The sequence below is a fragment of the Gasterosteus aculeatus genome, chromosome 7 (assembly GCF_964276395.1).
Source record: "Gasterosteus aculeatus chromosome 7, fGasAcu3.hap1.1, whole genome shotgun sequence".
Lineage (NCBI taxonomy): Eukaryota > Metazoa > Chordata > Actinopteri > Perciformes > Gasterosteidae > Gasterosteus > Gasterosteus aculeatus.
The window spans coordinates 28088608-28100774 of record NC_135694.1 but is presented as its reverse complement, the minus strand read 5'-3'; the positions used below and the strand labels follow the sequence as shown (position 1 = coordinate 28100774).

General features: G+C 47.8%; 1 protein-coding gene across 2 annotated transcripts in view; it reads left to right on the top strand.

Annotated features, from left to right (window-relative positions):
- The window catches only part of zbtb16a (zinc finger and BTB domain containing 16a), a 109864-nt gene that overhangs the window by 64452 nt on the left and 33245 nt on the right, over window positions 1–12167 (top strand). For both annotated transcript variants that reach the window (XM_040181271.2, XM_040181273.2), the window contains exon 4: window positions 4959–5045. In XM_040181271.2, the coding sequence (XP_040037205.1) occupies window positions 4959–5045 (87 nt within the window). The remainder of the gene's footprint in view (window positions 1–4958; window positions 5046–12167) is intronic.

Here is a 12167-nt window from a genome sequence, read left to right as displayed (position 1 = left end):
AATGTCTGGCAGTACAGTAAAGTGTGTCCCACCCGTCTAGAACCAATGCTGCGCAGGAATTGGAGTGGAAAAAAGCTGAACTGAAGCTTTCTCACGTCAAGTTAACCTTTGCATCCACCCATGCAATCCGAATTCCAGTTATTCACATCGTGTTTTTCAATGTTTGACTACAGTGACTTTTATGTAGGTCAGTTTGGCCTGCGTATTTTCGTAGAAATGTGAGTAAATAAAGAGTCCTTTTTTTCCCCATTCTAACTCGGCACAGGAGAATATTATCTGAGATTCAACCATGCTGTAATAAAACATGTGGACCTTTTTAATTTCCTGTTGCACGACAGCTTTGCATTCCGCAAGCTCCAAAAATGCCAGACCTTTTTTTTTATGCTGAATAAAAAATATCAACAAAAATGCATAAATGATTTCCGGCAAACTACTAGCCGGATATGCTCACTGTGCCAGTGGCGGTGCTGAAAGATTTTATGATAAGAAAGTAAAGGTACATTTCCCGGCTGGACCACGGTGTAGAAATAGACGGCTGTCATCAGAGCTGTTGACCACGTTGAATTGAGCATTTTACGTATCACAGCGGGCTTATTCTCTTGGAACAGTGGAGCTCTGTTTCCCCAACGTGGAAGCTCTTACACGGGATTTTGTTTTGTGTCTAATGGATGCTAAATAGGGTCATGCCATCTCATGCTAAGTGGGCATGTGAGACCATGTGACAACCGGTTTTAATAACTGCATTGCGGGAAACCGAAGGTATTTGCATGGCGTTGCTGATTCCACGTTAACCTCCATGTTCAATTATTTTCATAATAAAATCATTTAAGTAACATGATTAGCTGGTGGAAAAAAAGACAATTTAACGGGAAGATTGTAAGCGTCGGCGGACTGCAAAGGGACCCGCAGTGGTTAACGGCAAAACCGTTTTTTTTTCCTGCATCTCCTGTGTGGGATGAAATGTTTGAAATGCCTCCTGACAACTCGGTGGCCCACTTTATGTGTGTCGCTTTAAGCAAAGACCGGCTCTCCAACTCTTATGTTTAATTCCGCCTTTGTCTTTGATAAAAGATTCTGTTTAGACTGCAATCCCCAAAGGGGGGAGACATCTGTTGCGAACTTGGCATAGTTGCTCTACCTGCGAAACGAAAGTAGGTTGGAGCAACAAGTGTCACGTCTGAGTGTGGGCGCACCGTCACAAAAACAAACATTTAGTCCTCCGCGAGAGGCACAGAAAAGCAGGACCACCACCGCGAACAAACGGGGCCTTTCTCTGTGCCTGACATGTTCTTTTGAATGAGGAGAGCGTCTGAATGGCGGCATTATGAGATCACATAGCCGAGCTGGGCGATGTGAGGGACGATAGTGCGGGTGTTGTTGCACCCAAACGCACTTATCACACTCCCAACAACCCCCCCCCCCCCCCCCCCCCCCAAATGGGCATTGAGGTTAGTTTTTTTTTACTCCCGGTCCTCGTCTCTGGATGCGGTTCGCTTTTCCCCCCATTCAGATTCCGCACACACACGCGCAATGTGTGTAACAGCAGATCGGACAATGCGCCAGTGCGCACCACATTATTTAGGGAAATAGGAGAACGAGCACTTAGTATGTCAGGGGAAATTACAGGCATGGGAATGCACCATCACTTCCCCTGGAGGCCTGCTCAGTGGGCTAATCCGAAATCCTCCTGATCACGCCTACGGGGTGAAATGTTGCCCGTCGTAAGGGAAGCTGCGTTTTAGGTGAAATGCTCTTGCTTAATGCAAAGGAAGTGGTGCCATTACCTCGATTCAACTCGAGCCAACGGTAGTCGTCCAGTTGGTCCAGTTTACAGTATCGCCGGGGCAGTTATATTGCTCCATGCTGCAAGGCTCTGCAGGAAGCCTGCTTGATTGGCAGGGTGCCTTGTTCTCGTTTACTGCCCTTTATGAAATAACCGAGCAGCACTGCGCTGCAACAACAGTTGTGCAATATTTCAGAGAGGGAAGCGAAAAGGGAAGCGGCTTCAGCGGCATGTGGCACCTGATCGCCACCCATTCCCCACCTCCCAACACGCACCCACACACGCACACGACACGCGTTGTGCAACTTCTATTATGTCCGTTTAGAGCCCAATCTGTGGCAATGTGACAAAGGGCTCCCACTTACAGAGGGGACCAACATTTTGAGATTCCTTGTTTTTATTTGGTCCATTTTGTATTTTTTCTTTACCTGTTGTTATATTTCAAGTTTGCAGTGTTCGCTTTGTTTTGGGCCCTTGAGGAGACTGACGTTTTAATGTTGACGGATTATTAAAACGCACGCGACGGGAGCTGATGTGTAGTGTGTGCGCGTCCTGTCCCCTCGCACCCCGTCTCTCCCAACTAACAAGTTCACCCTCCTGCGCTCTAAGGAGCCTTTAAGATTTATCACTTTAATTTGGCAAGGAAAATGGCTGATGGCGGCTGTTACCAAGCAGAGGGCCCCCTGTTAGCACTTAGTTGGCTAACTGGAGTGACGGGCATCTGGCTGGGTGGCTGCTTGGCTGTGTGCACCCTGGGTTACCCCCCACCCCCCACCCCCCCTATTTGCCCCCCAGTGACCCCACACAACTCTGTTCTCATTGAAGCAATGCACCATGCAGGCATTTCCTGACAATTTATGTCCTTGTGCCACAAGCAGGGGCATGCCCCCGCACTAAAATCCTATCCGTGGCCCTCATAAGCACACGCGTCTTGGCCCCCCCAGGAGACTGGCTGTGGTGTTGCACCACTGTCTGTGAGGCGCTACTCGGAGCCGTGCTGGTGTTGCGCTGATTCACCACAAATCACTTGCGTTTTACAAAACTACAGCCCATAGTTGGCAACGTGTTCTTCCTGCCCTTCCAGGCAGCCATTGTTGTCCGTTTGTTGGTGAGTAGATGGTCACATGTGAGGAGCACTTAGCGACCCACTCGCACAGTTGTACGCGTTCACACCTGGAAGCGGCACAGTTTGATCTGTTGGCCACTGAGGATCCCTCCTGGGGCAGCTGGGTTAAGTACCCCGCTCAAAGGGCACCTCAGTGGGGGCAATAAAAGAAGGGAAATAGTCAATTGAAACTTGCTCGACATGAAACTTATTTCTACTTTCAATTAATTGCAGATTGATGTTCATAGATGAAAGGAATTAATGGGCTAGAAACTTTTTAAAAAGTATACCTGTGTTGAGCACTGACATTAGTCTGAGTAGCACATGATGGAGTGCATTGCACTTTAGTAGTCATAAAATTGCCCGTGCAAGGGTAATCAATGAGCTCCAATCAATATGATGGAAAGAGTCCCATGCAATTGAGCGGAGCCACAGCAGCATGTAAATAAATTATAATTACAGTTTATCCAACAATGATGAATCAGGGAGTTAAAGAAGCAACAGAGGGGCTGTGTGATTAATGCAAATTAGGGACATCAGCGGGTGTGTTGGGGGATTCTGTCTACATCTCCACTACACGTCTTGTTCTCCAAAGGTTAAGTGGCTGCTTTCGCCAGCTAATTCAGCCATATGCTCATCTGTGCATTTGACACCGGCACGCCATACGCTCCCACTACAAATTATGCCTCTTGAATATGCAGCCAATTAAAAGGGACATTTTCTCACCACCTCAGTCTATTAAGTCGAAAGCTGCCAAATGGAAATAAATGCTGTGTATCGCACCTCGATAAACCCTTGTTTTTTTTCAAGGTTGCGCTGCAGTGGCTTATGGCAGTCGCGCTCACTTGTGCAGCCTGCCGCCTTTTGCATAACTTGTTGCATAAGCGCTGCACTGGCAGGCACACTGCGTCGTGTACGGTCTGGGTCATTTCTGCTTTTGGTTTGGGCTTATTACAGTACAGCCCGTTCCCTAATGTCACTGTGGCTGCAAAAACCGCACAAGCCATCTCTCCCAGACTTTTTTTTCCCCCCTGTCATCTAAGAATTGGCTTCCTGTTTTCATTGTGTTCCTTTTCTCTCTGCGGAGGTGTCGTAACCCAGGAGGACGTGCCAAGAACAAATCAAGGTCTGGTCGGGAGAGATCGCCCTGTGCTTGCACTGGAAAAAGACTCGCACACACATCCACCCATGTTTTGAACACACACAGTATCCAGATGTTACGTGTGTGTGTGTGTGTTTGTGTGTGTACGTGCGCGTTTATTTGATGTGTGATGTGCACGCCGTGTTCAGTGATTGCTGCCAAGCCGTAAAAAGTTGTTTGCCCGAGCCTGATCTGACGTGTCCTTCAACACGGCCCTGTACTGTATCTGTGCATGTTGGAATACTTTGTGCACAACCTTGTACAATAAAAGGAGAGACATTCATAAAGGGGAACATGACAATCCAGCTCATACAGTAGGGCTAAGGCTACACACACACACACACACATATACACACACACTGAGTGGGGTGCATTCAACAATTACTTACTTAATCTCTTTGAGATATGAGCAAGACGTATCAGCATGTTGAGCCGACACAGTTTGTGCAGGCGCTGAAGTAAAGGTGTAAATGACATATATTGGCATGACATTTTTTTTTTTTTTAAATGTCCATAGATTTGGAGCTTAGATACATTAGATTTGTAAAGGAGTAGAGCTTGAGTATGAATATGAATTCTGGGGGCCTTCTGAATTCTGAAATAAAATATATATACAAAGGATTTAAGGCAAATTTGCGGAGATGGAGGAGGTGACCCCTCTTGCCACTGTTTGGCTTACACACTTTGTTCTTTTTCTTTCTCTTTCTTTTCTTTTGGAGCTAAAATTCAAACACTTATATTGCATATAACTGTATTTCTTCAAAGTTCAAAACATACCCTGCAGAGTGCGAAATGTTTGCATTCTTTCTCTTAAACGAGACCGTTTCAAGTGAATTTTTTTAATGACAAAAGATGCCCTTTTTTCTCATCTGTTGAGTTTGTGAATGAATAATAAGCCTCCACGCTCTTGTTTCTTTGTTTTTGTGCAGCTGGTGAGAAGGCCATAGTCTGTGACCAGTGTGGTGCCCAGTTCCAAACGGAGGAATCCCTGGAGGCTCATCGGCAGATCCACACCGGTATGAACGCACACAGCGCCAGGCGTCTTGGACCCACAGACGTAGAAATAGAGGAACCGGCTCTTCTGCTCCATCTACATCTTTACATTTGTTTCCTTTTGTAGATTACTTAAATGAATGCACATTTTTTCCGTACTTTAATTAACTGAAAGTCAGAGGGAGAAACATTGCGATCACATTGAATCATCAGGTCCCACTCGCACGTCCAAACGATTTGAATATTTGCACAAATCAGCCTGCATGTTGTGCTGCGGTGGGCGCGGAGGCTCACTCAGCCCTCTCTGGCCAACTGGAGCCACGGATTGACGGAGAGAGGCATCGCATCATCTTGGATTAGTCCCAGTCGCCCTAAATCGACAGTAATCAACAAACTGGGCGAACTTGGCAGGCCGATGTTGTTTATCAGTGCTCGGCTATGAAGACGGGAAGATGAGGACGACCTAGGTGCCAAGATGTAAATAGGAAGAAGTAAATCCCCCTTCAGCAGATGTGTGATGGCCCAGAACAGAGATGTGCTCTTTCATCTGGGGCGGGAGATTGTCTCAGATTCCTACCACTTTGTAACCGAGATGGAGTGCTCGGGGCAAGCGTTTGTTTGTGCGTTCTCTTTGTGTCTTTCCTACTAATTTGATTTCTCTTAGTTGCGTTTATCCGTGGATCGGATTTGGACTTTTCCGCAAACATTTTGGACAAATGCTCCAGATCAAAGATGGATAAAACCCTATCAACAACTTCCTCTTAGTTGCGTATACATGCCAAGATACTACTGCTAATGAGATGTTGATACTGTAGCACACCACAGATATAGGTAGTTTGTATAGGAAATGTATAAGTTGGTATGACACTGGTGTAGTTTAAATATGGACTGTATTGTGTAGTGTTGAACACAGTGTGTAATGGATTGTTATTGTAGTCAGAATACATGAGCAGAGTGTAAATGCTGCGTTACGAGTGGTGCTGGAGGAAAAGCCATCAAAATCTACTGCCAGTCCGGCTAATAGTTTGTGATCGCTTCCATAAATAGACACGGGGGTGGGCGGCGGGGCCCACGGGGGGGGGTGTCCGAATTGGAAGCATTTTATCCTCTGGGGAGCACGCACATGCCTGACCAACTCCTCAGGTCTGGGTTTTGTTTTTGAAAACCTTGGCCCAACAGAGGAAAGGTCACGGTGGCAACCGCTAACCGATCCACCGAGGTCAACTTTGCTCCGGCACGTCAAACAAAATGAAATGGGAGAAAAGGGGGCTCATTCATGCCAACAACCCCATCCCCAAAATAACCACACATCGTAATTATCATCATCTTGTGTCCTTTATCAGGCGTGACCCTTAGGCTCCGAGAAGCATGCTCCCCTCGCATCCCCTCCCCCCCCCCCCCCCCCCCCCCGCTCCCCCCACCTCAGCCAGTCCGCTCTATGGAGGTAAAAAAAAAAAAAAGGGTTGAATGAGGCTAATGATCCAACAGCCATAACAGCGGAAAGCAGCACTCTAAATATAGGCATTTCAGTCTGGAATGAATGATAGGGGTTGAGGGTTGGGTGGGGGACGATGAACGCAGCCGGGGCCAGACATCTCTTCCTGCCAGACAACTGGCGCAGCAGCAGGAGCAGCAGTAATAGTATAGTAATCATCCGTGTGTTGAGCCCCTCTCAGGGATCAGCCTCTGAAAAACGGGCTCTTGTGAAATATGACAAGGCACTTTCACCGCACCGCGTAGTTCTGTCTCCGTGCACTTTAAGCTACTGTACACCTGTGTTATGAAATGGCCCGATATTGGACTCACTGATTGCCGTCACTATGACGACTCTCAAAATCAATAGTGAGCTGAAGGTTGGCTGCATTTGGCTGGTTCGTCTCTCTGCAGCAGGGGAGTGACTGATGAGGCGAGATGGAAAGGGGTAAACAAACAGCTGCCTTCCTCTGTCTCGCACACTGGCCTTTGCGGAGACCTAATAGGAGTTTGTCACATTTGTTTTGACGCGGCACATCAGACGAATAAGAAGTGCGATATGTAAAATCTAAAGTGCCGTCCTGGTTTTACTGTAGGAAAAGTCTATTTGGCTTCCATTCAGCCAACTCTCTTCAGCCACGGCTTCATAGGAAATCAAAAGGTCATTTTTGCCCCATTTTTGCCTCAATTTTTATTTTCTTCATTATGCGTCAAGAAAATCGAAATATTATTATCTCAGGAGAACCTACAGGAATCTACAAAGAAAACTACAACTGAAAAAAAATGCAAAATGCGCCCTACTGGACAGTTATGTGTTAAATCAGAGGTAGAAAGCTTAACAAACACGGATTTATTTATACAGAAATGTCTGTGTGTACAGTACCCAAGACGCAGAACATCAGACAGGGCGGGTGGTGGGAGCATGGGGTTACTGTTGGCCATCAAGGCCAGATTTGATCTCCGCCTGCCTCTTGGCAGCGTTTCAGCCCTTGGCTAATGTTCCCTGATGACAATATTTGGACTCTGTGGCCGTTTCTTGCTGCTTTGAATGGGGACTATTGTGGCATCTCCTCTGCTGGCCTGATCAGCTGCAGTCTGACTCAACCTCTGTCTCCTTCCCGGTTTGCCGGTCCCACTCTTGCTTTTAAACAGTGCTGCCCTCGCGTTACGCCACGGCCTTCAAACCGTGGGTGGGACACATAGAAAGTCATGATTGGAGGCGACTGAGGTTTCGGGGGGTACACAAAAGAGAAATCCAGGATCGCACGTATTTCAAGGCGAAGTCACTTGTGAAGACGCACTTCATCTACTGAGGGGCTCATTTTGTCCTATATTCCCCCAAATTGGATGGCATAGCATCGGTCCCATAATCTCTTTAGGCTGGGACTCGCCTCAGGGCTTTCCCAAGCAAAGAACACAGTCTGTCTGACTTCCATGGAGCAAGAAAAACACTGCTCTCATTAACAGTTGTTGAAAGTACTTTGCTACTGTCTCTGTCCCGCGTCCTCCCGGTTGTTATTTGATGTATGCGCTTAGACTGAAATCCTAGTGATGCATCCTTGGCAGATATTTAAAGCTACATGAATTTCCTGGTGGAGAGCTCCATTTCATCATGTGAATGTCAGATGACTCGCAGGAAGCAGAATGCAATGCGTGCGCTGATATGAGACTGCTGCAAACTGTAATTTTATTTTGAAATTCTGTCTCAGAAAGTCTGAAAGGTGTTTTTCTCAAATGCCGCTTATATTGAAGCTTATATTTTCTTCCATCTCATGACGTGAGCTCATCCATTGACAGGAGCAGAACAGCTTACATTTAAGTTTGGTTATTGTTTAATATAGTTATTCTTGATATCCGTCTGTGTTTTAAATCTTGGAACGTTTTTTGTTAGTAAATCACAGGTTACTTAAAAAGTAGCTTCTGACAGAAAAGCTGTTACTGCTGATCCTCCATCTTTGTGAAATCAGCTCTTGACTGTTTTCAACACTGATATAATGTGGATTCTGTCCCACTCCAGCATGTCGTATTGGGCAACTGTTGTGCTCATTGAAACACGGCCAACTCCAATGTGTCATTTTCAATTTGCATTTGAGCAAAGCCTCTCCCCCGTCGGGCTGCACAAGACCCATCTGAGCTCTGAGCTGCAGTTTTCCTCATTCTGCCGTTATCTCTGTCATCCTGCCAGCCATCTTCATTTATTTTTGTCATTAGATTGTTTCGCTCCCCGCCATAATTTATAGCCCTTGTATTTTATTGGTGAAGCCCACCACGCTCGCATTCCACTTGATTAAACTGTTGCTCGGCGCAGAGAAAGCAAAAGGTCAGAATATGTTCAAAGAGACAGTGGCTTGCAAGCAAAGAAAGTATGCAATAAATTGAAGTTAAATTACTTTTTTTCTTTTGTTTTTAAGTCTTGCCGGAGATTTAAACAAATGCAGATTGCTCTCCCTCTGATTCATGCGTCTCGCAGGCTCTACATCACTGCCACTCTGAAGTGTGTATACACAAGTGCTCGCTGTTTGATTTCCATTTTAAAAAAATCTGTACATTCGCCCGTCAGACCAAAGCTACCTTCAGTACGAGCGGTTCCCTCTTATTCAACATGAGCTGCAGGGCGGAAACAACTCCATCTCTCCCATGTGACCCGCGTAGGAATGAGCTGGGAGTCCACAAGCCTCATAAGAATTTGTTTTGTCCGACCGAACCTGTTGTTTCTGTTTGTACGTGAATCGGCTCCGTGTACACACACGGATACAGACACACACAACTCCACATATAATAGGAGGGGGAGGCAGCTCACGTGCGCCTTTCTCTTTCTTTCGCTCTCTTTTTATCTCCCTCTGTCCTTTTGGTTATAGTCTTGTAATACAGGGAAAATATGCAAACCATGGAGTGGCAACAGTGGGTTTAGGCAGTGGGAACACAGCGTGATTCCAGCAGTTCTCCGCCGCAGCGTAAACACTTTCTTTTCTCAAGCCAGAAATAGTTTGGCCGGAGAGCGAGCGGCAGAAAAGTAGGGAGGCGAGAGGGTCGAGAGAGGAAAAGAGAAAGCGAATGAGGAGGTGGGGGAGGAGGGGGCACAAAGGTTACGATGGTCAGAAAAAAAAAGAATCTCTCTTTAGCTGCGTTACCTCTTTACTTTACACACACACACACACACACTACTAACACACAGCGTCCCGTCATGTCACTCAAGCAAATTAGGCCAATGGCAGCGCTACACAGGGGTCACGTCAAAAGTGCCGATCGTCTCAATCACATTAGTCCAGCACTGGCATCTGCTTAGCATTTAGTTAATTGTGATGTTATTAAGTTGTCAGTGAGCATTAGAGCGGCGATGAGCAAAGCAAGTATCCTTCCATCCCGGGAAGGCTGTTCTACGCACATGTTGCTCACACACACTCGCACGCGAAGCAACATATCTGGAACATGCCAGTGTGCATGTAAGTCAAGCCGCTGCGCCCAACTGTAAATGAATGAAGAAGGTCAAAAAAGAAAAGAAAAAATAGCGGCGTTTTTGAGGCCTTTGAGCGAAATGCAGCCCGTCGCTGGAGGCCAGATGTGCGTCACCGTTGCAGCTCGTTGCTTTTCCTGTCGGTGTCATCCGGTGAGTCAAAATGCTGATTAGCACCAGGCTAACGCTTGTCGTTTCATCACCCCACTCCTAATGAAGCAAGCTGCCGGTCTGTCGCACAGGGCATTCCTGGTCACAGCTGGCATCGGGTGCCACGTTCCCCTCGCCAAAGCCGATACGTGCAGAGTCGAGCACCAAACAAACAGGCCCCGTATCATTGGAATGATCTTTAAGGCGGTGACACTAGAAACCTTACAGCTTGCATGTTGTCTCTATGGTGTCAGAGGTTGTTTATCATGTCTATTTACTGTTAAAATGATCCTTTAAAACCCCTCAGCTTATCATTTCCTCCCTCCATCCCCTCCTCCTTTGCACTCACCTCTCACTCACCTTCCAAAATAAGAGCCCAAGTGGTCGGAGCCGCTATCGGTGGCTAAATTCAATCAAGCGGCACCAGCCCGACCAAAGTCACTTCTCCTGCTACTAACCTCCTCCCTCTCCCGCAGGAAACAAATTTTTCCCCAGATAAGATCTAAATGAGTTTTTCCAGGCGCAGGAAGGTCCTCCGTTCGGCTGATGGATACTGTGCGCGGCTTCAGTGTGACCAACACCCTCTAGCAATCATCCGCCACGGCCATAAGTGTTATGCACAGCGGCCCGTGTGAATAAAGGCTGTGTGGTTTGTGTGTAAATGAGATCAAATGCGTGAATGAGAGTTGGCACTGCTACGATCCCCCGCACCCATCTTCATTCATTGAGAAATACCCAACTGGGCCTCTGCACCGCTCGGCCTCAGTGCCGGGGCTTAGTGTCACGGTGGGCACAGTCGCATTGATGCATCGCCACAGGAAACCATGGGACAACAGCATGTCAGGGAGGGAGGTGGTATCCTTATGACGGGGGGGGGGGGAAATAAGGGGGTGGGATCCAACTGGGATGTCCGTAGTGGTGCGACTGTCTGGCTGCAGGAGGATCCCCACACGGTGGGATCATTGTAAACCACGGAGACGAGCCGCACATCCAGAGAGACCAATAAAATGATGTGGTGCGGACCGTGGGAGGGGGTGGGGGGGGGGGGTAGGTAGGCGGATTATAGACTCCCAGAGGGCTCTGCGATTCACGAGCCATAAAATGGAAGTCAGCAGGACACACTGCAAATCTGGCCAGCCAATATCCTGCCTCCCCCCGCCTCCCCGCTCCGACCCCGGAGACGTGTCTCAGCCGCGCGTCACAATGCTACCCCAGCGAGCGCGTCCCGTTGTCGGACAATCTCAAATCCTTAGATGCCACCATTCTCCCCCCCCCCCGGTTACATTTGCATGTCGGCCGCTGCGGCTTTGTTTGAGATCTGCCTGTTTAAAAAAAAAAAAAAGGGGGGGGGGGGGGGGGGGGGGGTAGATAAGGAAAGAGACAGAATGGCGGAAATCTGCGAAGGCCTTTGCCACCCGGGGAATAAAAAAATGCCTCTTTTGACAGGAGGCTCCCTGTTTTCAGATACCCCATTCCGCTTTAACCTTGGCAAGCCGAGGACTTTGAATATAAAGGGATTCGCCCCAGAGAGGGAAAGCGAGCGAGAGATGTGGAACACTGGCCCCAAGTCAACAATAGCCGGGGTCCTTTTGTCCGCCGCGTTATTTGAAGTAAATCTCCCTCTGTAATTAGATCGGAGCTGTTTGTGGACATCTTAGAAAGAGCGCGTCAGTGTTAAAACAGCAACGCGCGAGGGCCCTTTTAATTTACAGTGCAAATACCTTTCGATTAGCGTGGAAGGAGGGGAGGGGGAGAAGGGACTGAGGAGCGGGGACAATAGAGGAGCCTTTCACTCCTTTTTTCTTTTTGTTGTTGTTGTGAGAGAGCGGGAAGAGGTTTGAGCAGCTCTCCTGTGTTCCTTAATTGTGAAGCAAGGAGATTAGTACGAGTGCTTCCAACCTTTCACCCCAAACAAAGGAGCCATCAGATCCAGTTGCCTAGTGACACGAGGTTTCACACCGCCGCGTTTAGCCACTCCCTCCGGCACTCGGGCTCCTCCGCGGTGCATCCGCAGGGGGAAGGAATTAAGTCTCCAGCCTCCCCTTCGAGTGCGAGAGCCTCCTCTCCG